General features: G+C 41.9%; 1 protein-coding gene across 1 annotated transcript in view; it reads left to right on the top strand.

Annotated features, from left to right (window-relative positions):
• Window positions 1-13547: 13547 nt before the first annotated feature.
• LOC136863123 (hatching enzyme 1.2) overlaps window positions 13548-26301 on the top strand; it is a 50848-nt gene continuing 38094 nt past the window's right edge. The window contains exons 1-2 of the mRNA XM_067139465.2: window positions 13548-13708; window positions 13850-13974. Of these exons, the coding sequence (XP_066995566.1) occupies window positions 13851-13974 (124 nt within the window). The 5' untranslated portion in view covers window positions 13548-13708; window position 13850. The remainder of the gene's footprint in view (window positions 13709-13849; window positions 13975-26301) is intronic.

Raw genomic sequence — 26301 nt, 5'->3', positions numbered from 1 at the left:
AACCCTGAAAACTAATACACCATGAATAAACTAAATTGGATGCAGCGCAAGGATAGGTTCTTATAAAACACAGACCTATGTATGGATGGAAACATATTTTAAATAAGAGAGCAGTTCATCTGGACCCAAATGTGATGAAATGAAAAGCACATGAATAAATATGGAAAAACTTAATATTTTTAAATAAATGAAACATGAAATTTAACTTCTTGAAATATATTAAAGTCTGTTCAAGTATAAGGATATACCTTGAACACTTTCCTAACTGCACACATACATGTCTTTACAACACTTGAACCTGGTAATAGTATCTCCATGAAAATTTTAAATCTTCACAAGACCTTAAAAGAAAATCAACTGGACAAAAATGCTGATCAATAAGTAGTTAGTGTCAGTATAATGTAAGGCCAATTGTAAAAAAAAAAGAAAAGAAAGAAAGACCAATATAAAATAAAACACTCGTATAACTCAACTTCAGTGGAGTGAAATGATGCATGTCGAATCCATGCCTGGCCCCAAAAACAAAATATAAGATAATATCCCATGCTGATTAACAACAGGATGAAGTTAACAATGCCCCTTAATGACCGTCAACAGTAGACTTGCAGACGTGGTGTAATTTAATGAGATGCACTTCCTTTGTTCATTACATAATTAAAATTTGAAAAGAAAAAGAAAATTAAATGATCTAACCCAGTTTAAAAGAAATAATAAAATTAAATTGAATAACCCAGGGAAAACTAATTGAAAAAAGTTAAGCAAGGAATGAAAACTTTTAGCAAGATAATTAAATATAAATTGAAATTAATTGGGTGAGGAATCTCAACTAAATGAAATCAATAAACACAAATTTTAACAGTCAATTTGGTAAGAATTTAAAACTTAATGGTGACCCAATAGTATGAACATATTAAAAAGCTAATAACTTACTTGAAAAGGCACTTCGTTGAATTCATAACACACGTATGACGAGTCATTTAGAAAATATGAAGTATGAGCCTTTGGCTCGTTGGAATTAATTATTGAAATAAATATCTATCTATCACATCGTAGCACTTTACATGTCAAATAAACATTACTCACTATGTATTTAAACTTGAAAATGTACACTTTTGAAATAGAATAAACACAATCACACATTTAAATAAATCTTGCTGGTTGGGTAACTGTATGTTTAGCCAGTGTTATACCTATACCTAAATTCAGGGAAAAATCCCCAAGCCATTAGCAACACCATGATGCACATCTTCCCTGTCTGCAGTCCAAGATCAAGATGGCTAGCCCGCAAATTGCACTCACAAGCGGAGCTGGAGAGGAGGAACTGAAGTCTCTCACTCAAAACTCTGGAAAATGCCCTCATACTTGTGCCTGAAACTGCAGGAGGCAGTCTTGACTGTGGCTGTATGCCACTACCTTCCCATTTTAAGCTCTTTACCATCCTTGCATCACCAAAAACGTTTGATGTGTTAGTGTGCCATTAAACCACTAGGGGAAGGGAAAAGAAAATGCCTCAATACTTGAATGAAATGTGATTGTGTGGAAAACTTACTTTGATGACACTATATTACTGTTTTTTGCAAAGGAAAAATATTGTGTGTGCATCATAATTGTGTCTTAATTTATCACACCAAACACTGGCATATCACTGAGCAAGCTGGCTGTGCATTTAGGGTCGTGTAGCTGTGGGCATGCACTCGGGAGGTGGTGGGGTCGAATCCAACCGTCCGCAGCCGTGAAGATGGTTTTCCGCAATTTCCCATTTTTGCACTAGTTATCTTATTTCCTTATTCTTTACTAAACCAACCCCGATATAAACGGAAGAGGAAGACATCATCAGTACATCATACAATCATGTGGAGAAATTGCATATACTTGGGTGTTAGGGCTGCAGTTTCTTGTTGGTTTCAGCTGTACACTGATATTAACAGAGCAAAACCATGTTAGGCAGTATTACAAGACTGTTAAAAGTGAATCATCCAGACTAATGTTGTTGTTATTTGTGAAGGGCTACTGCCCTCTTTTGATGGACAATTCATTAATCTGGTCTTTCAACAGATACTCATCCAATGGGTTCCAATGTGGTTACACCTACTGCCCAGGTATAGTCCGCACACTTTATGTTGGTGCATTTGTGTACGGGGGTGAGGAGTAAGGAGGGAGGTGTCCCGGTATCGATAGTGCTACCAACCGAAGGAAAATGAAATCTGAATTGAATCGAGAATATGATCGATCGATACGAAGTTTCTAAACCGTTATCATCTTAAGCCAACAACTATGTCACATACACATTATATAACATTATAAAACATTTCTCGATGCGAATCTTGTTCCTAGCATGAATTCTATACTTTGGCTTTGTTGTGTAAACAACAACAGTACTAGTACGTAAAGTGTACGCCAGATGTCGCACAACGATGCTTAAGCGATTCATAATTTGTGTTTCAAAGGTTGCCAGTACGAATCTCGAAGATCGCCGAGGTCGACCGATTCAGCACTAGGGTGTAAATGCACCAACATAAAGTGTGCGGATAATATGTGGTTCATTGGGAAGTGTAAGCCTCCCAGGCCATAGTCGTGCACAGCCATTTACGTTTGCTGGTGCACACAACCAAATGTCTTTTGTACCTACAGTAGAGTTTTATTATTGTAAAACTTAATACAGCAAACTCCCGGATAATCCGGGTGCGAATTATCCTGTTCACGGGTTATCCATATACCCCCAAGGTTTGTTGTATTATTATTTTATTTCTGTCACGGCATTTTAAATACATGTGAACTGCACATTTGAAAATCAAGCACGTTCTCGACTAAAAGTGTGCTGGCAGCATGCTTTGTTCAAGAACTAAGCAATGCACTGTATAGCATTTCTTTGTTGGTTTTCTGAGATAGCAGTCATGGCATTGAAATAAACGAAAGTGCTTTTAACTTGAAAATAAAAGCTTGAATTAATTGAAAAGTTTGAGAAAGGAGAATCAGTAAAGCATTAGCGAATAATTATGCGATTGGTATTCAGACAATTAGAGACATCAAAAACAGCAAACAGAAACTCTTAGAATGTACTAGAAATTGCAGCAGTGAAGCAGGCCCCTCAAAATGAAAATGTATGAAGAAGTCCAGCATTGTTACAGTGGTTTCATCAGAAGAGATCGGAAGGGATACAATTTTCAGGTACTATGCTCTCGAGACAGTACGCCTTCCCGACTTGCATTAATGTTTTTCTTGGTTTCGTAAGGCTAAATTTTTCACCATATTAGATTTCATAAAAGCCTATAATCGGATACCTGTTGCAGAAGAATCGAAATATTTGATTGCTTTCACTACAGACTGGGATCTATATGAATAAAAGCGCGTGCCCTTCGTGCTCCCCACGGGAGCGGTGCTTCTCACTAGATTGCCAGATATGGTCTTCCCTGACATTAAATTCGAATATCTGTACCATTATTTAGATTATGTTGTTATATTCCCAGAGACTTTCGAAGAACATCTAGCTCATCTCGAGGAAGCACTCAAACACCCTTGTAAAGCAGGTTTGACGGTTAAGCTGTCAAAAATATCCTTTGCTAAAACATCAATGTTCTTCTTGGGGCATATAATTTCCCCAATGGAGTTTCGGGAGATCAATCTAGAACTCAGGCTATCCGTAATTTTTTTTTACAAGTTGCTTTACGTCGCACCGACACAGATAGGTCTTATGGTGACGATGGGGCAGGAAGAGGCTAGGAGTGGGAAGGAAGCGGCCGTGGCCTTAGTTAAGGTACACCCCGAGCATTTGCTTGGTGTGAAAATGGGAAACCACGGTAAACCATCTTCAGGGCTGCCGACAGTGGGGTTCGAATCCACTATCCCCCGAATACTGGATACTGGCCGCACTTAAATGACTGCAGCTATCGAGCTCGGTATCCGTAATTTCAAGCCTCCCAAAGATGTTAAAGGTGTTGCTGGATTCATCGGTATGATAAATATTTTCAGAAAATTTATCCCAAACTTCGCTCTCTGGGCGGCACCCCTGAATCTTCTTCGCAGGAAAGGTGTCAAATTCGAATGGGGTCTTCATCAGCGACATCTGCTGTCGCTGTGGTTCTTCTACAGCAATCTGAACTCGGAAGGCGGCCCATCGCCTATGCGTTTCGTACCTTCTCACCTCAAGAGGTGAAATATTCCATACATGAAGTGGAGGGTCTTGCTGTGATTTTCGCTTTAGAAAAATTTCATCTTTATCTAGAGTATGTAAAGTTCGAATAAGAGACCCATAATCAGGCTCTAAGTTGGGTGCTTGCTAGGCCTCGTCGTACGGGGCGAATTGCTCGTTGGGCAATTTGAATTTCTGCATTCCTGTTTGAGGTGCGACTTATTCGGGGATCTGAGAATGTGATCGCAGATGGGTTAGGCAGAATGTTTTCTAGTGATCCTATAAGTTCTTCTGAATCTGAGGAAAGCCCTCCGCCTTCTCTCCCCACACCTTTTAATACCTGCCTTACTTCAGGCAATATCCCAATAAAATGGAAAGATGCACTCATTGTGCCTGTCCCAGAAAATTCTCCTGCAAGCAATACATCTGACTACCGACCTGTTTGTGTCCTCACAACACTTTCTAAGGTTCTGGAGAAGATAATGCATAAACAAATAGTTAAATACTTTGAAAAACATTCTGTACTTGATCCCTTACTGTCAGGTTTTAAGAAAGGACACAGTATTGCAACAACACTAATCAAAATCACGGATGACATTAGACGGGCTATGCACGAACAAAAAATGACTGTACTTATCCTTCTAGACTTCAGCAGTGCGTTTGACACCGTAAATATAGACATATTGTTAGCTAAGTTACAAAAACACATGGCTCATTCTGCTATTCTCGTCGTCATAAGACCTATCTGTGTCGGCGCGACGTAAAGCCCCTAGCAAAAAAAAAATTCTGCTATTCAGCTCTTGGGCTCATACCACAAAAATAGACGACAGCGAGTTGTATCAAACATGAAAACTACAGAATGGAGGACTAAGCTATCTGGCGTTCCCCAAGGGTCCATTCTTGGACCTCTTTTATTCTTAATCTATATTAATGACATTTCCTCTCATCTGAATGACTGCAACTATCATCTTTATGCTGACGATCTTCAGATATACTCGCACTTTAAAGTTCCCGACATTGACAAAGCAATCCACCATATGAACTCGACTTTAAATTCAATTAGCTCATATGCTAAAGAGAACTGCCTATTAATTAACCCGAAGGAAACGCAAGCAATCATAATAGGACAATCTGGGCTTTTAAATACTCTAAACATCACACAACAGCCTAATCTCATGCTCTGTGGCGAAGCTATACCTTTTCGGAAGTCTGTAAAAAACTTAGGCGTTGTCATGAATGACACATTAAACTGGAATGACCATAATTTATAACAAGAGTCTGCAGAAAGGTATATGCATCACTTCACCCCTTAAAAATGAAACAATCCATTCTTCCACACAGCATGAAAATAAAACTTATTCAAACTTTCATTTTTCCAATAATTTATTACTGTGATGTCGTATTAACCGATGCAACTGCAGAACAAACTATGAAACTTCAAAGGGCAATGAACTCTTGCATACGATTTATATATTCTTTTAACTTTGGGACACACATTTCCCCGTATTATGAGAAGCTATCCTGGCCGAAAATTGATCAACTAAGAAATTTACATACTGTGTCACTAATTTTTCGACTTCTGAACGAATCTACACCTGAATACCTATCCTCACAATTTACCTTCCTCTCATCTATCCATAGACATAATACCAGATCGACTTCTACCCTTATGATACCGGTTAATCACTCAACTGTATACAGCTACCCTTTCCTAGTGTCTGGGGCAAGGCTATGGAACACACTCCCTGTCAGTATACGTAATAGCACTTCAATAGTCTCATTTAAACGGTCTTGTCGAGATTTTCTCTTAAATAAGTGAACAGCTTGTAGGCCTACGAATGTTAGTGTGTATGGGTACAAGTATGATTTAGAGCTATTGCTAGGTGATATAGATAGGCTAGATAATATTAATCATTAAAAATATCAATTATAATCTGTTATAATATTACTCCATTATATTAGGTAGTTCCTAGAGACTGTTAATGTTACTTTTCCAAGTTGTGACTATGTACTGTATGTTGTGGTTAAGTGTAAGAGAGGGCCGTGAGCCCTAACTTCGCCACATACAAAGGCATAAAATAAATAAATAAATAAATAAATAAATAAATAAATAAATAAATAAATAAATAAATAAATAAATAAATAAATAAATAAATAAAGTGCCATCCTTACTGATGCCCCTATGTAATACCATGATATTGCTAAATACCAACGTGAAGATCCGGTGCTGGTTCCCATCATTGAAACCGTTTCTTCTGGGAACATGTTGTCCCTTATGTGCTGAGGAATGGAGTTCTGTGTTGCCCATCAAGGCACGACCAAATGATGATAACTGTTGTTCCACCCATTCTAGTACCTAAGAACTTCATATATTACCATGAGACCCCATTATGGGGGCTTCTGGAAATTTTTAAAACCAGAGAGGAAATAAGGGAGCTGTTCATCTGAAGGCCATGGATGGTGAAATTAAAGAATTTGTTAAGGCATGTAAAACTTGTCTGATTAGCAAGCCCAGAGTATCTGCCGGGGTAGGTCTGTTGTCATCGCATCAAGCTTCTCGACCGATGGAACGATTGTATATTAATTATGTGGGACCCTTCCAGCAATCAAAAGGGAACGGCAATAAATTCGTTATTGTGAGTGTGGATGGTTTTACCCAGTTTCCATTGCTGTTTCTTACTAGGCTTGCCTCTGCAAAAACTATTGTTTTTTGTCTCAATTCCATATTTGCATCATGTGGACCATGTCAGTATATTGTTTCCGATAACGCTAAGGCTTTTACTTCCAACCTATTTCGTAAGTTCTGTTTCGATCTCTATATTTCACACGCCACAACTTCGGTCTTTCACCCCCAGCCATCTCTCGCTGAGCGGGTTAACTGAAATATTCGATCATCCCTTATTGCCTTCCACCACAAAGGTCACTCTCGTTGGGATACTTCATTGCATTGGTTATCTCTGGCTTTTAATTCATCCTTTCATGAGTCCCATAAGTTCTCACCAATTTCTTTTATGTTCAAATTAGTCCCAAACACTCCATTGTCAAATTTGTGGTCGATCAATAAGCTCTTACCAGAGACAATAGATCCAGAGAATATCTGTGATCTATGGAGGAAAGCTAAGAATAATATAAAGGACTCTCATAAGAGAATAAAATGAGGTGTGACCGTGGACGAAAACCCACCAATTTAAAAATTGGAGGTAAGTTCATGGTTAAAAATGTTGTTCCTGCTGGCAAGCTTGCCCCCAGATTTCCTGGACCTTGTGTTATTTTGGATTGTCTTACGCCTGGCACCCTTCTGATGAGTAATCCGGAGACTAGAAGGATTTTTCGTGTTCACCTGTCTCAAGTAAAGCCTGTGTGAAGGCCTTTCTGATTGTTCCTCAGTGAACACTTTCTCATATGATTAAGTTGTACCCTAAATTTTAACTTTGTTTTCTTGTAAATATTAATTTGTAAAACCCTTCCTGTTGTATGTCCGGCGCTCCCTTCTCGCTCCGCCAGCCAGCTGCACGCGCGCCTGTGTATCATTCTGCTAGCTTCGACGCGCAGCCCTCAGTGCGCGTGCCTGACCATCGAGTGTACTATAAATAGGAGCTCCCTGCCTACTCACTTGCCCACTTGCCCCGGTGTCCAGCTCCAGAATACACCCTACGTCGAGCACGGAGGCTACTCCTCTTGAAAATGTGCTTCGACCAGGTGGACTGAATTTCTGGCAGTACGAGGTTTCACCTCTGGTCACCGCTCCCTTACCTGTTTCCGCTGCCTATGTTCCGTAATTCTTTTACAAGCCATTTTCATTCCCTAATCTATGCAAGCTCCCTTAGTTTCGCTAGGTGGAATTTCTTCAATCAATTGAACTTGCTTTTTAGGAATTCAGGCACTTCAACAAACAAGGACTCTCATGAACATTTATGTTAGTGTGCCAGATAGTTCTCGACTATCAACGTGTCAATTCACAAAGACTATCTTTTCAAGATAGAAGTGTATATAAAGACTGCAAACCTGTACATATTGTATAAAGACAGACTTTTCTCAAGATTCAACATTCCTTTTTGCTTCAAAATAAATTTCAGTTATTTGTGTAAATATCATAAAGTGAAGCAATAAAAGTTGTGTTTTGTAAACTTCAACCTTGGTTACAACACTTCCCTTCTCTGATTTCTACGTATTCAGCTATAAGACGCCCTGCCTCCAAACTGAATCAGAAAATCCGTGTCGCCCGTCCTCCAAAGTCGCCAGACTTGTTCTACAGTACTGTATATATTGCACCTTTGAATGACAGTTACTTTCGCCACAAAATTTGCATGTTACAGTGCCCAACATTACACCCGAGGCCATGTGAAATCAACCTTAGAGAGATGCCAGCGTGGGGGTATGGGGCCGCCTCGTTCCGACTAAGTCTCCAGAAAATGCCTCCGTTGGGCCTGTCATCATGGGAAGATGCTGGGATGTAGTACTGCACCTCCCACTCTATCCTTGTGTGGGGCCTTGCTATTTGGTCTTAGGGTCTCATCACTACGGCTTCGGCCCTCACTGTGTTGGGAGGATAGCATCTCAGGGTACCCAAGGGGTCCGAGCGTCCCATCCAGACGTCGGCAGCGGTGATCCCTCCTGCCGTCAAACCTGGGCACTACATTCCGGACTTGAACTACTTCGTTGCTGTTATCAGGACAACTCTACTTCAAGAATTCTAAACAAACAAACAAACAAACAAACAAACAAACAAACAAACAAACAAACAAACAAACAAGAATTGACTCTTAAACAAGATATACTCCAGTTTACCAATGTATCGTTAAAAATCAAGGTTCTCATGTACTTCAAGACTTCAAAACTGTTCACTCCACTGTAAAACCTTAGGGGGTGGAAGTCTGTACGAGGGGTAAACGTTCCCCGGCTATTTAAACTGCGTGCCTTCTCTACGGCCACCTATACCAACAGACTTGAACTTGTAAACTCCCAAAGAATTTTGTCTTCTACAGTTAGATGGCTCTACCATCTATTTGTTAGCTCACTCTCCCGGACTAAAACAAACTACTTGATAGAATAATATTTATTTTGGGAGTTGGCGAACCTTTTTCTGGGGATTGGTTTTTTAATGTACCGAAGTTGTCAACACTTCAGCTGGTTCCTCCTTTATTGTAATCCACCTATCAGATGCTTGGAAATATGTTCTCTAGCAAATTAAAACCAGGGGTGTGTACAGGAATCCAGCCCATCAGCAAGGATTTCTGGAAGCTTCCCCTTACGGAACTATAAAAGCAGGGCAATTTAGAGGCGTCTTGTCTGAATTGCTCCAATGCTTCGGAGTGCGACTTGACGGAGGACTAGGAGGCAGGGGCGCGGCCTGCTTGAAGAACATCCAGCAATACAAGGTAATGGCAGAATTTACCTAAACATGTGATAGCGCCTGTGGGTAATTTGAGGGGAAGGTTTCAGCTGTTTCCTCTTAATGTAATATTGTAAACTGTTGGTTTAAATGTAGGATTTTAGGCGAAGTTTGAGGACTCTGTTCCTGTTCCCTACGGGGAAATATGTACCGTAAGGGAACGAAGAGTAGTGGCCCTCTGCCGTCTCCCATTCAGCCTTGCAATTGGGTGACTATAGTTTTCAACCTCTAAATTCTGTAAATCTTGTCTTGGCTTTAAATGTTCCTCCTTTAGTCACCCCCATGTAGTATGGGATTAGCCTCTGTATCTTTGGGCCGTAAGCCCACTTAGGTTTTTAGTAATTTCTATAAGGAGTGCAAGTGTTAAGCCTCCTTGCCTTTTGTTTGTGGCCGGTTATGTGCAACCTTTTCTTTTTACTATTAAGACCATGTTGCATGGGCACTTATGCCCCTGTTTATTCGGTATTATCATTAGGGTAACTGTTTCTTGGTTTTGGTTCCCTTTGCGAACAGTGATTCATCGTATCGTGGAGGAATTGATAAGCCCACCATGGGGCAACTGTGTTCAAACACTTTAGAGTGGGATCACCCGATGTATTGCCTAGTGTAATTTAAGTGTATCAAAAGAAACTGATTGCCTCTTGGAGATTAGACTCTTGCATTTTTGAGCTCAGACTCCTGTGTAGTATACCTGCTTGGAGCAAATTTTTGCTCTTGTAAAAGATTGTACCTGTCCGGAGCAATAATGCTCTCATACATGTAATTTAATGGCTTGGTAATGATTTCAAGTATTTTGTACCTGATTTCAGAACTTCTAATTTCCAGATATTGTTAGAGCTGACGAGCTCATTGTTAACCTGTTCTATTGTTTTGGAATTCATTCAGATTTTTTATCTCTCACTTTTTAGAAAGCCAACGGCCGTAGCCGTGTTTGAAACACCGGATCCCGTGAGATCTCCGAAGTTAAGCAACATTGGGCGTGTACAAGATTTGGATGGGTTGCCACGCGCTGTTGGTGGGGAGTAAGGGAATGGAGGAGCGGAAAAGAACTGGCCACCCTACCGTACGTAAACTCCGGCTCAGGCACACCTCTGTGGAGGTTCGGACCTACCTTCGGGCAGAATACACCCTTACCTTACCTTACTTTTAAGAAAGGAAAGAAATAAAATTTCCAATTTTGTTATGTGAAATGCTGCTCTAAGCAATTCCTTGTCCAGCCATTCAATCCAGGCACTTCCTATTCCTCTGTGAGCCACGAAAACCTCCGTAACAACGACAATGGTATAGGACAGAAGAGAAGTGGTTGTGGCCTTAATTAAGATACAGTTCCAGTATATGCCTGGTGTGGAAGTGGGATACTACGGGAAACCATCTTCAGAGCTGCGGCCAGTGGGATTCGAACCTACCATCTCTTGAATGCAGCCTCACAGTTTCGTGATGCTAACCACGTTGCCAACTCGCGCGATATATGAAAGCATTATGCTATGTTGAAGTAATATTATCAGTTACAAATCTACAGCAATATCCCCAATTAAAACAAGATGTATAATAAAGCCTGGCATATAGACTTACAAAGATATTAGACATGCAGACAAACACCGTTTTACCGAGCGAGTGGCAAGTCTGGAAATCGTCAAGAACATCATAATGGACAACGTATTTTATTTATTTTTCCAAGCAAGCAAGCAAGCAAGCAAGCAAGCAAGCAAGCAAGCAGGCAAGCAAGCAAGCAAGCAAGCAAGCAAAAGATGTTTTCATTCCCAACCTCAAGGGCTGGCGCGGGCCACCTAGAGGATTAAGCGCCCTCTTTGGCCAAAGTATTTTCCAAAATACTCTACATTCTTATAGAACGTAGAATTGGCAATCAATTAAATGATGGTCGCTCGTGCACACAATAAGTACATTTCAATTAGCTTTACGTCGCACCGACACAGATAGGTCTTATGGCAACGATTGGATAGGAAATGCCTAGGAGTGGGAGGGAAGCGGCCATGGCCTTAATAAAGGTACAGCCCCAGCATTTGGCTGGTGTGAAAATGGAAGACCATCTTCAGGGCTGTCAACAATGGGGTTCGGACCGACTATCACCCAAATGTAAGCTCACAGCTGTGCGCCCCTAACGGCACGGCCAACTCGCCCGGTACACAATAAGTAAAGTTGAACACAGGACACTGAATGTTGTTTTACAGAAGCTGTAGAAATAAGTTGTCCATTTCATTCCCAGGCTTTTGCCCAAAACCAGATTTCATCCTGAATTATACGTTTCTATCCAAAAGTTCTATTTTGACCCCTCTATGGGCTACTTCATTTTCGGCAGAACCTTTTGAATAACCCTACGGTATATCAGTTGGGCTGGTACCGGCTGCATAAATAAAAACATGCAGTTAACGCACGGGTAAAATATTGTAGAATTGAAAATACTTCTTTCTGATTTGATGTTATTTGTTAGCTGTTCGAGGCTTCTATAATTAGGCTGAAGTTACTATAACTACGATTTTGATTTTTAAAGTGCATTTTATTCCCTTTGTTGAAACACTCGTTCGTTGTGAAATCCATGGACAGTCGCCTCAGGAGTCGTTGTGATGTGATTAGTAAATTTTGAAAATGTCGTGGCTTGCTCTCGAATTGGCTAATTCACTTTCAACTAATGCTGTGGTCAGAATTCCGCTGCATTGATTCGCTTATTTCAAGAATGGCGAAGGTGCCGGGCTCTCAGGTTGCCAGATGATGAGATGATAAATTAACTTATGCATGTTGTCAATGCAATCACTTACTAAATAATTATTTAGCTACAGAAATTGTTTTGCACTGAATTGAAAATACATTCAGAAGTTAATTTGACCACTAAAATAAGAGGGTTCCCCATTGTTAACAAAGGAATTTAGCCATTCGACATTCCACACTGCCGTTTTTTAGTGTGAAAATGTTGGCTAGTTGGGGGTTTCGTGAGATTGGGAACGAGTTACTCTGCGACCGTATTTGTGATAGTTTGGATTTACATTATTTGCTATAATTGTCTTAGTCGTGCCATAATGAGCCTCCATGAACGTAATGGCAAATGATTTTAACAGCAAAAAGTTTCCAACTACACCACTGCCGTGTATTGATGCAATTATTCTTCAGATATATGAGAGAGAATATGAACTCCTTTTATAATGACCAAAATATTCAACACGTGTAATTTCCGTGCTGGTATAAGGGGTGGGTGACTATATCGACTTCAGTGGTGCATTCGGTTAGTATTTGTTCTTCTGGTCCCAGGCCTGGACAAAATGAAATTTGAGGCGTTCAAATACGACAAGTCCGTATCAGTGAATTCCAGGCGTTAAAAATAGTTTAATAATAATAATAATAATAATAATAATAATAATAATAATAATGCCAACAATGGAAGGAGAGGGGTATACGCGGGAGATAGTGGGTTCGAATCCCACTGTCGGCAGCTCTGAAGATGGTTTTCCATGGTTTTCCATTTTCACACCAGGCAAATGCTGGGGTGTACCTTAATTAAGGCCACGGCCGCTTCCTTCCCATTCCTACGCCTTTTCTCTCCCATCGTTGCCGAAAGACCTATCTGTGCCGGTGCGACGCAAAGCAAAAAAAAATTAATAATAAATATACTTTTGACCACGAATGGGGTTTAACAATATAAGTCGCTGAAGTTAGTTTCCTCTTTTTAGATGAAGAAATACGCTTCTCTGTAATGGTCAGAGTAGGGTGCTGCGTAATATTTCTGGTACCGGCATTGTAAAGATGAAGATGCAGCAGCCATTATGATTTGTTTTCAGGCCATAATTATCACATTACATAAATTATTCATATCACTAACTGTTTACAAAAACAGGACTTTGATTAGCACATTCTTATCATCGTAGCTTTCCCTCTGTCAAACCAAGTAACTAAATTTACATATGTAATAGATAAGCATATGATAACGTAAATAGCAACTCATCGAAAGTATTAGCATATGGAACATTAAAATCATTCTTGAAACAAAAGTCTTTTACTTCCAGACCATGTTCCATTGTTAGATAAGAATGGTTTCCCTCTTACTGGCCTACTTTTAGAAACGAAGAATCTCAAGGTGAAATTTCGCTATATAAGTCGAATGCAAGCTATGTATTATACCAGTCCAATCAAAAAAGGAACTTCGGCAACTAGTACTCTCGCTTACAGGATTTCTTAATGTAAGTGTTCTATTTCATCACCTAGATCTAGTCACAAGTAAACATATACAAAAATCAGTTCAAAGTGGACTTTCATGTTTAGTTTTCATACACTGACGGACTGCTTTTTTAAAAATCATATTTTCTGTATCTGGTTTTTAGCATGAAACTAAGCTGCGTAATACTTATCCAAGCATTTTACTGTATAACGGCTAGAAGGAGAGCCGTTCCTCCAGATCCAATGTACAGAGGACAATTTGAGGAAGAATTTCCACGTTCAGAAATTGGTGAGTCACGAATCGTTTTAAATTAAACAACCGAGCAATTGAACAAATCTAATCATCCGAGGTTAGGTGGTCGGTATAATAGAGAAGAAACTATACAATGTAGTTTTAAACGCTATCGACTGAAAGAAATAATATACATCTACCCGACCAATTAACCCGTTGGATTAAGGTACTCTCCACTCTCGCCGAAACGCAATTACATTACTTAAGAGCTACCCAGACAGTGCTTTGGATGTATAGAATAAATCTTAACAATTTTTCATTGTGTTTGATTTGGTATAAGCAGGAGCAATGCACACTCATCACACGTATTTATGAGTAATTACCCTCAGAGAGATGGAAGTGTTATCTTAGAGAATATGGCATTTCTATATCAATGCACCTGTTCATTTAGAATGGTTGGTACTTTCATTCATGTTGAGTTTACAATCTACATCTTAGCAGCACTAACTTCCCTGTTCCAGAATACGAACCTTAATGGATTTCTTGGTGTTCACCAAATAACTTATGAACGTTTTTCATGGTTGGATGAAATTTATGTCATTCTCGGGACTTTGCTATTTTTATGGAGCTATTCACTTACTAGTGTGTAGAAGAGAGTATATAACTGAAAGTCCTTCTTATTCATCATTAAGATAGTGGTTTCTACTATTTGATTGTACCTCAGAATTACTGAAACACACTACACCTCTCTTACGCTTATTACGTTAAAATATTAACTTGCAAGAATTTTCAGAAGTACATTGCATGGACATTGTCAGCACAGTCCTCTAGCTAAGAAGAACTTGTTCTGTTCCATGTAAGACATTTTTATAATTTGCGTTGCTTAGGTTTATTATTATTAATTGTCAAAATATTTAATCGAAGAACATTAGATTCTCTCTCCACTAACAAAATATTTTCATAACTGGCCTTCCCTCTATTTATTTCGTGTTGATTTCTAAAGCAAAAATACAGTAGTGATATTGCACATGCACCCCTCAAAAGTGATGTTAACAATTGTTGTTGTAATTAATGCATACCTTGTGCTTGACGTAAGTTGACTTCTCGAAAATAAAAAGTCATTTTGTAGAACTTCAGAGGCCGAAAACGTTAATGGCAGGACGATAGTGGAAGACAGTTGTCAGAGACTACCCTTGTCATGCTTTAGAAGATGGGGCCTGCCATGATGTATCTTATGTCATCACTCGAGATAGAAAGCACAAGATCAGTTTCAATAAGAATTCGTACCTTCCTCACATTTTCAATTACTGTACTGTAGTGAAACGGAACCTAAATTAAGTAAAAATTGCTAAGGTTCTGAGTTGCATGCAGCTAACGTATCTGTTCTTGGTTGTCACAATTGGAGGATTATGATGGTGCAGTTTTTAATTCCGATAAATTCGAAGGTTACTTCAGCACAGTTCTCTTGGAAATATATTGGTACCAGGAGTCTATCAAATTACAAATTTTCGGAAAAGAATTACCTCAAAGCGTTGTAGAAATTAGAATGTAAATTAATTTATTGGAACCGTAAAACGTTCTTCTCCATAATAATAATAATCATCGTCGTCGTCGTCGTCATCATCATCATCATCATCATAATCAGTTTCCAAGTCCAGTTTCCCGCGTGTGGTGCACAAGCACTCGCAATCTCGCCCTATCTGCATACATCTTCTATTCCAGGAAATCCTCGCATCTGAGACCTTTCTGTTCCACATCTAATTTCACTGTATCTGTCCAGCATTTCCTTGGCCTTCCCCTGGTCCTTTTCCTTGGACAGTAAGGTCGAAGTGCAGTATTTTCTGGTAGGATTCTCGCTCTTCATTCTCATAAGGTGCCCATACCACTGAAGTCAACGCCTCTGTATTACATTGGTAATAGGAACATCAATGCCAGCTACCCTCCTATTTATTTCATTCCTGATTTTGTCCTTTCGAGTATTTTACAATTATCTTTCATTCTCTTCTCCATACAATACATCTGACAAAACAGAATCAGACAACTCAGATGGATTTAACATTAATACGTGATTAATTAGCTTTGCATAATTATCACACAAAGAAGTGTCAACTTGACCCATGCCACTGAGAAGATTTGGTGGTAAGCAATGTGATTTCAAACCTTACTGCAAGACTTTTTTTTTTAAAAAAATGAGGGTTTATTTTGGTAACGCACTTGTTGCTTTGAAGAGGAACAGACTTGAATTTACTTTATCTTATTGTACGTATCTCTGGCACATTTGCTGTAGGAGCCTGGATTATCTGACAGACCCAAATACTCGTATAGTTCTCTTGAACAAGTTGTTTGTTGTTGATTAATTCATGTCTCTTTTCTGTAGATCAAGAGAGTGATCCCCTAACTGTGACAATGCATTTAAATTGTTCCCATATTTTCTAAAAATTAAACTGAACTAGCCACTACATATTTCAGTCTCTCCCTCCACTTTCCCCGCCCACCCCACCTCACCGCAGACCTATGGTTCCTACGTTCACAATAAGTTACTTGTATTTGTATCCTCTAACACTTCTTTAATTTATGAAGCCATTTATTTTAGAACAAATATTACAGTCTAGTTCACCATGTTTGAAAAAATCCATAGGTTGTTATGTGTGAAATAATTAAGTAGTTCTTCATTCCAACACGCCGGTAAATGCTTTTCATTGCTGCTCTAACATTAACATTAACACTAACAGTCAGATTTTCACTGTCGGATATGTCATCGCTCTGCAACTCTAAGCCACCACTTTGGTTATCTCATCACTCTGCAATTCCCACCTTCTTTTATCCGTCTTCTTAAGCCATTTTAATAAGTTCATTTAAATATGTATATTGTCCGGCTCCATGGTTAAATGGTTAGCGTGCTGGCCTTTGGTCACAGGGGTCCCGGGCTCGATTCCCGGCAGGGTCGGGAATTTTAACCATCATTGGCACGGGGGCTGGGTGTATGTGTTGTCTTCATCATCATTTCATCCTCATCACGACACGCAGGTCGCCTACGGGAGTCAAATCAAAAGACCTGCACATGGCGAGCTGAACCCGTCCTGGGATCTCCCGGCACTAAAAGCCATACGCCATTTCAATATATATTCAATTCCATTCCCAGAAAACAGTAATAAAGAAATACAACACACCATGCAGCTCAGGCGTCACACTACCAGTTCATTACATTACGTTACATCTAACTGTCGCGTCGCGTCGGTAACTCACTAGTCACTGCATATTTCTAGGCTTTTCATTTCACAGGCTCCCTCCACTTTCCCTGCCCACCCTACCTCCACTCCTGCATTATGTATGTTGGTTAGGTGTAGGTCACACGATGAACAGGTTGCCAATGAGAGCATTACCCTCGAAAGGCCATGGTGTCGAGCAATACTGCTTCACAGAAGCACAGGGTGTTGTGTATCAAATTCTAAATAAAAGATTTCTAATTATTAATAGTGTACGTTTCGTAATAATGATGTTGATGGTAATGTTATTGGTTTTTACGTCTCACTGTACTTTTACGGCTTGCGCTATCTGATAACGTCTAAGGCTAGCGCTCGCAACAGCTTTCCCATGCACCCAGAGCTGTCAGTCAGCTCGTAACCTTGACATGCCTGTATAATCACTTCGTAATATACAGCATGTTTCAAGAAAGTACAACGCGTCGTAGCTTGGGAATTTCCTGGGTGTTGTCGGTTTCAGACTCGTACAGTCGAAGACAGTTCCTTTGAGCGTTCTACAACGTTTAAGGGGTGGGGGATATTTTTTAAAAAATACAGTATGCATTGTATAGAATTGTCAGAATAGTAATAATAAATGGTTTTGTCATTTTGGAAGATGTGACCAAAATATACGCACAGCCATGGTAATTCTGTATATCTTGATACATTAAAATGTCTTTCGAAACCTCCATGTGATTTAGTCTTCAAGTCTTTTAATTCAGGAGTTGGTCTGGCATTGGAAATAAAATTACCTTCCTCTCTAAATATGCATGGCCCTAAGGAAGGGTTTAAAAAGCTTTCTATAGCACAGTCATAATCATAGGAGAATACTTCCCCAGTAAATTTAGAAAGCATGCTTGGAGAGTGTAGGTGCCATTGTGTCTTACCGGAAAATAACGCGCGGCATCAAGGGCAACACACTCTTACCATGGCACTGAAAGTCACTAACACCCAGCCTAGGCACGTTTGCCTTTGATGCGCTCTAGGCGACATGTGGCGTAAATCGTTTTGTGTATGTTTTATCTATCATTTCGATTCTTTGGCGCTAGATGGCAGTAATATATTTTCTGGCATGTGTTGTGGGAATCTGGTAGATTTAGATTGTTGTTCAAAACTACAAATTGTCGACTATAAAAAAGAATGATACCTAATTTCTATTTTTCTTTTATGTTGCCGGCGGCAGCACTAGCAAAATAGACGCCACGCCCCTGGGAGTACTTATTCCTCTAATTTTAAACATTTTGTGACCAAGCGTAGCAACATTTTCTTATGGCGTCGCTACGTCTCACTCCGCAGGCCTACAAGCTCGGAAAGGTGGCGTTACAAAAATCAGCTTGCCTATCATAGGCCGCTTCATTTTTTAATATTTTTTTTACTATTTGCTTTACGTCGCACCGACACAGCTAGGTCTTATGGCGACGATGGGACAGCAAAGGCCTAGGAATAGGAAGGAAGTGGCCGTGGCCTTAATTAAGGTACAGCCCCAGCATTTGCCTGGTGTGAAAATGGGGAACCACGGAAAACCATCTTCAGGTCTGCCGACAGTGGGATTCGAACCCACTATCTTCCGGATGCGAGCTCGCAGCTGCGCGCTCCTAACCGCACGGCCAACTCGCCCGGTATAGGCCGTTTCAGACAAACTATATGTAATACATCCGACATGCCGATATCGCCAGGTAATTCAAGGCCTCAGCTAAATGTCACAATGATAAGTTTAGCACGTAGATGCAGCCTTGTTTCGCGGGGGCCTTGCGCTTTGTGCGCTTGATTACACGCACTCAGAACATTTAAGAGCGCGGCGCCGTAGTGAGTGAACGCATCGACTGATTTAAAAGATTCTGGTCTCGTTTTGTTCGAAAATAGAGAAGCTAACAAATATATGTAACATTATACATATATAATTAAGCGTGGCTATTTCTAACAGCCCTTGTAAGGCAGACCCTCCGATGGGGGTGGGCGGCATCTGCCACGTGTAGGTAACTGAGCGTTATTGTGGTGTAGGACAGTGTTATGTGTGGTGTGTGAGTTGCAGTGATGTTGGAGATAGCACAAACACCCAGCCCCCGGGCCATTGTAATTAACCAATGTAGGTTAAAATCTCCGAACCGGCCGGGATTGGAACCCGGGACCCTCTGAACCGAAGGCCAGTACGCTGACCATTCAGCCAACGAGTCGGACATAAGTAACATTATATTGAATGTAAGTACGGTACAGTTTGCGAATAAGTGACCGTGAACATCGAAAATTTGCAACAAAATTTTCATTCGCGGTATCTGTATAGATACGCATTCAACACTCGCCAGTCAAATTGTACACTATGAAGAAAGCTCGGCGTGATGAACACGATGGTGAAATAAGTCTCGAAAATACTGTATATCCATCCGATCAAATGTTATGTGACGATGAAGTTAGTAGTGGTACGCCGCTAAGTCAACCCCACGATGCCGTTGCGTCATCACCGCATTCAATACCGCGAGAGAGGTCACTTGAGGACTAAGGCGCAAGGAGAATGTAGAAGATTTTGAATGTTGAATTTATGCACGTCCGCCTTTGTGGTTGTGGTTGGTGTGATTAGCTGCCACCCCCGGGGCCCAGGTTCGATTGCCGGCTCTGCCACGAAATTTGAAAAGTGTTACGAGGGCTGGAATGGGGTCCACTCTGCCTCGGGAGGTCACCTGAGTAGAGGTGGGTTCAATTCCCACCCCAGCCATCCTGGAAGTTGTTTTCCGTGGTTTCCTTGTCTATCCCTTCCAATCATCCCATCCCCCACCAAGGCCCCTCTTCAGATTAGCAGGTGAGGCCGCCTGGGCGTGTTGCAGGTCATTCTCCCCAGTTGTATTCCCGACTCAGAGTATGAAGCTCCAGGACACTGCCCTTGAGGCGGTAGAGGTTGGATACCTCGCTGAGTCCGGGGGATAAACCGACCCTGGAGGGTAAACAGATTTAATTTAATAATTTCGTGTGGCTATTTCTAGCCGAGTGCAGCCCTTGTATGGCAGACCCTCCGATGAGGGTGGGCGGCATCTGCCATGTGTAGGTAACTGCGTGTTACTCTGGTGGAGGATAGTGTTATGTGTGAGTTGCAGGGATGTTGGGGACAGCACAAACACCCAGCCCCCGGGCCACTAGAATTAACCAATGGTTAAAATCCCCGACCCGGTCGGGAATCGAACCCTGTACACTCTGAACCGAAAGCCAGTACGCTGACCGTTCAGCCAACGAGTTGGACAGGGTAAACAGATAAAGAAGAAGTATAGGTAGTTTACGAGTTATCGTAGTTTGAAAACTATTAACACCGGCAGTTGTCCGCTCCACGTGCCAGCACTAATTTAAGAGAAAAAGTGAGTAAACAAATCTTTTGGAGTCTGAAGAAAGTTTGTATTCAAAATTACGACCACCGGCTTCAATACAAGCTTCCAGTCTGCCATGTACAGACCGATGCACACATGCTAGCATTTCATCAGAAATATCAGCGCAGGCAGCTGTAGTACTTCGTTTCATATTATCTGGTGTAGTCGGCATGCCCTCGTAAACAGTGTCTTTTAGCTTTCCCGAGGTGAACGGGCCGGCCAAGGTACAAGTGCACTTCGTCCAATCCAACGATTTGGGAACAACCGGTGAAGACTAGCTGATACCACATGTTCCTCCTAGTCTGCAGTGGAAGGTCTTCTAACATCTGTGGAAGTTGGTCTGTTAGGAGGGTGACATACTTTTGAAAATCTAGTGTTCCTTCTATCAAAAAGGGGCCCGTGAGCTGATTGTTCACTATTCTACACAACACATTTAAAATCCGTGGACGATGAGGTTCCACCTGACAAAGCCAATGGGGATTGTTTACGGACCAATAAAGGTTGTTTCAGAGGTTTACATGGCCATGATTTGTATGTATTATGCTGGGCTGAGTAGATCAGACAGTAGAGTGCTGGCTTTCTGACTCCAAGTTGGCAGATTCGATTCTGGCTCATCCGGTAGTATTTGAAGGCGCTCAAATACGCCAACCTCGTGTTGATAGATTTACCGATACATAAAAGAACTCCTGCGGGACAAAATTCCGGCACCTCGTCGTCTCCGAAGACCGTACAAGTAATTAATGAGAGGAAAAACAAATTATTATTATTATTATTATTATTATTATTATTATTATTATTATTATTATTATTATTATTATTATTATTATTATTATTATTATTATTATTATTATTATTGTAAATGTTGCTTCTTCACTACACAAGATATATGATAAATCTAGTGTACCTCGTCTTAATGCACATGTGCAACAGTTAACACGATTCTCAGAATCGTTTCCATGCAGCTTTTGATGGAGAGTGAGAGAGACATAATATGGATGAAACTTATGATGACCGGGCGAGTTGGCCGTGCGGTTAGGAGCGTGCAGCTGTGAGCTCGCATCCGGGAGATAGATGGTTTTCCGTGGTTTCCCATTTTCACACCACGCACATGCTAGGGCTGTACCTTAATTAAGGCCACGGCCGCTTCCTTCCCATTCCTAGGCCTTTCCTGTCCCATCGTCTCCATAAGATCTTATGTATTTGTGTCGGTGCGACGTAAAGCAGCTAGCCACTTCCTCGCGCGATTGCACCCGAACTAAGGTGCGGATCTACACCAACAGCAGCTAGAACATTAGAATCACCCTATTCTCCATTCTAGGTGTTACACTTTCAAGTAATTTATTGAAAAGGTACAAGAATAATTGTCGTGATGGGTGACGTTTATTGGGATATCGTTCCGCGCATAGAGCACAATAACGAACAGCATTCTTCTGACATTCTCCATACACTACTACCATGTCGACTTTTTTAGCATTGGCAAGTACCATCCTCCACCACGACCTACTTCTTGAACCATCACAAAAAATGAAATGACGTACGGCTTTTAGTGCCGGGAGTGTCCGAGGACAAGTTCGGCTCGCCAGATGCAGGTCTTTTGATTTGACTCCCGTAGGCGACCTGCGCGCCGTGATGAGGATGAAATGATGATGAAGACGACACACACACCCAGCCCCGTGCCAGCAAAATTAACCAATTATGGTTAAAATTCCCGACCCTGTCGCGAATCGAACCCGGGACCCCTATGACCAAAGGCCGGCACGCTAACCATTTAGCCATGGAGCCGGACTGAACCATTACAAAGTAACTGATATGGACGTCGCAACGCAATCAGTGAACTGTAGAGGAAACAGGCCTCGTAGCTAAGCGGTTGAATGGAGCAGACATCTGTCGGTATTTACAATTTTGGAACTACGATTGCTTGTAAACAATTTGTACTGCCGGGCTGAGTGGTTCAGAAGGTTGAGACGCTCACCTTCTGACTCCAGCTTGGCAGGTTCGATCCGGTGGTATTTGATGGTGCTCAAATACGTCAGTATCGTGTCAGTAGATTTACTGCCACGTAAGAGAACTTCTGCGAGACAACGTTCCGGCACCTGGGCATCTCCGAAAACCTTCAAAAGTACACTGACTGACAGAGCAAATGCAACACCAAGAAGGAGTGGTTCGAAAGGGATGAAAGTTGGGGAAAAAACAGAGACGGCACGGACGAATAATTGATGTTTATTTCAAACCGATATGCAGGTTACACAATGCGCACGGCATCGACTCAGTAGGATGTAGGACCACCGCGAGCGGCGATGCACGCAGAAACACGTCGAGGTACAGAGTCAATAAGAGTGCGGATGGTGTCCTGAGGGATGGTTCTCCATTCTCTGTCAACCATTTGCCACAGTTGGTCGTCCGTACGAGGCTGGGGCAGAGTTTGCAAACGGCGTCCAATGAGATCCCACACGTGTTCGATTGGTGAGAGATCCGGAGAGAACGCTGGCCACGGAAGCATCTGTACACCTCGTAGAGCCTGTTGGGAGATGCGAGCAGTGTGTGGGCGGGCATTATCCTGCTGAAACAGAGCATTGGGCAGCCCCTGAAGGTACGGGAGTGCCACCGGCCGCAGCACATGCAGCACATGCTGCACGTAGCGGTGGGCATTTAACGTGCCTTGAATACGCACTAGAGGTGACGTGGAATCATACGCAATAGCGCCCCAAACCATGATGCCGCGTTGTCTAGCGGTAGGGCGCTCCACAGTTACTGCCGGATTTGACCTTTCTCCACGCCGACGCCACACTCGTCTGCGGTGACTATCACTGACAGAACAGAAGCGTGACTCATCGGAGAACACGACGTTCCGCCATTCCCTCATCCAAGTCGCTCTAGCCCGGCACCATGCCAGGCGTGCACGTCTATGCTGTGGAGTCAATGGTAGTCTTCTGAGCGGACGCCGGGAGTGCAGGCCTCCTTCAACCAATCGACGAGAAATTGTTCTGGTCGATATTGGAACAGCCAGGGTGTCTTGCACATGCTGAAGAATGGCGGTTGACGTGGCGTGCGGGGCTGCCACCGCTTGGCGGCGGATGCGCCGATCCTCGCGTGCTGACGTCACTCGGGCTGCGCCTGGACCCCTCGCACGTGCCACATGTCCCTGCGCCAACCATCTTCGCCACAGGCGCTGCACCGTGGGCACATCCCTATGGGTATCGGCTGCGATTTGACGAAGCGACCAACCTGCCCTTCTCAGCCCGATCACCATACCCCTCGTAAAGTCGTCTGTCTGCTGGAAATGCCTCCGTTGACGGCGGCCTGGCATTCTTAGCTATACACGTGTCCTGTGGCACACGACAACACGTTCTACAATGACTGTCGGCTGAGAAATCACGGTACGAAGTGGGCCATTCGCCAACGCCGTGTCCCATTTATCGTTCGCTACGTGCGCAGCACAGCGGCGCATTTCACATCATGAGCATACCTCAGTGACGTCTGTCTACCCTGCAATTGGCATAAAGTTCTGACCACTCCTTCTTGGTGTTGCATTTGCTCTGTCAGTCAGTGTAGTTAGTGGGACGTGAAAACAATAACATTAAACATTGCTACTTGTACTAGAATCCTGAAGAAAACAACATTGATATTCTAATTTACTCTATTTTTATTTTCTTAATCTTTCTTAATCTGTTTACCCTCCAGGGTTGGTTTTTCCCTCGGACTGAGCGGGGGATACAACTGGTGAGGATTACCAGTACCTCGCCCAGGTGGCCTCACCTGCTATGTTGAACAGTGGCCTTGGTGGGGGATGGGATGATTGGAAGAGATAGACAAGGAAGAGGGAAGGAAACGGCCGTGGCCTTGAGTTAGGTACCATCCCGGCATTTGCCTGGAGGAGAAGTGGGAAACCACGGAAAACCACTTTCAGGATGGCTGAGGTGGGAATCGAACCCGCCTCTACTCAGTTGACCTCCCTAGGCTGAGTGAATCCCGTTCCAGCCCTCGTACCACTTTTCAAATTTCGTGGCAGAGCCGGGAATCGAACCCGAGCCTCCGGGGGTGGCAGCTAATTACACTAACCACTACACCACAGAAGCCGACTATTTTTATTTTTTTAACGTCAATAGGCATTGTTCCATTTAAACATTTTAAAAATGTAACTTTCAAGAAATACACATTCTAATAATTATTCAAATCTGTGTGTGATCTACAATTAAGACCCCTCGAATACACTTCATTTCTGTGAAAGCAGCACATCAGTATCACCTTCCATTTCAAAAATATTTGGGGTGCAACTTTTAGGTGATTCACACTGAAGAGACGTTAAATGAAAACAAGTTCTTAAAATCGTTACTAAAAACCAAGCCCGTGGCACAACAGCCCCCAAAGAGCCGTGGCCCACCAAGCGACCGCTGCTCAGCTCGAAGGCCTGCAAATTACAAGGTGTCGTGGAGTCGGCATGTCGAATAATCTCGGCCGTTATTCTTGGCTCTCACCGAGCTCGATAGCTGCAGTCGCTTAAGTGCGGCCAGTATCCAGTATTCGGGAGATAGTAGGTTCGAACCCCACTGTCGGCAGCCCTGAAAATGGTTTTCCGTGGTTTCCCATTTTCAAACCAGGCAAATGCTGGGGCTGTACCTTAATTAAGGCCACGGCCGCTTCCTTCCCACTCCTAGCCCTTTCCTGTCCCATCGTCGCCATAAGACCTATCTGTGTCGGTGCGACGTAAAGCAACTAGCAAAAAAAAAAAAAAAAAAAAAAAAATCTTGGCTCTCTAGACCGGGTTCGCCTCTCCGTCAGATAGCTCCTCAATTGTAATCACGTAGACTTAGTGGTCCTCGAACCAGCCCTCAGATCCACGTAAATGTCCCTGACCTGGCCGGTATTCGAATCTGGGGCCTCCGGATAAGAGGCAGGCACGCTACCCCTACACCACAGGGCCGGCTTCAAATCGTGACTACATGTATAAAACTAATCGTGAAACCGTTTACATACGTATACGCTAAGTAATACGGGTACCCGTACGTGAGAAACGGATAGCTTATCACTTGGATTTTGTTGATCAGTAAATGATCCAAAAATGCCCTAAAGATTTATGACATAAGATACTCAAAAATACCTTTAAAATGGCTTGAAACGAATTTTCTCCTTGTGTTGAATGTGCTAGAAGTAAATAATTTGAAAAAAAAACCAATTGATAAGTAGAGCAACAGTACGTTTGGCATATGTATTACCCAACCTTGCCCTTAAAATAAATGCAATTGTGACCCATAATAATGCTCTGGACTAAAATTGGCCTATGAGGTAAAAGGCAACTCGACTCTAGGTTAATATGCGCGGAAAAAATATCAGCTTGCATAAATCATTCCGGGGTTTGATCTCAATTGATTCTCCAAATACAATCAGTTGCAGCTGAGCCTATCATCTGAGTTCATTTGAGTTGCAGGAAACAACGATTTTCTGCAAGTTTTTAAAAAGAAAACACGAAGATTGTCATCTAGCCCACTTTTATACGTCGAAAAGCTGCGTTCAGCATTAACTGACATGACAGGGGAATATTTCAAGCACAAAAAGGTCCTAGATTCTAACTTAGTTTTACTACATTGCCGCAGAATAAGTCATGAATAGAACACATTGTTGTATATCCTACATTTTTTCCCTAGCATCTGTCTCATCTTTTCTCTCATTTGTACCTAAGTTTACCTGGAACTGCCCCTAATTTATACTAATATTTTTTAATTACAGCAACTGGATCAACTAATGTAGCTCCAGATACACCTCGTGAAGTTAAAGAAGAAGGCAGAAATCCGAAA

This window comes from Anabrus simplex, chromosome 2, assembly GCF_040414725.1.
Source record: "Anabrus simplex isolate iqAnaSimp1 chromosome 2, ASM4041472v1, whole genome shotgun sequence".
NCBI lineage: Eukaryota > Metazoa > Arthropoda > Insecta > Orthoptera > Tettigoniidae > Anabrus > Anabrus simplex.
The sequence above is the reverse complement of the archived record's forward strand: the minus strand, read 5'-3'. Positions and strand labels throughout refer to the sequence as shown.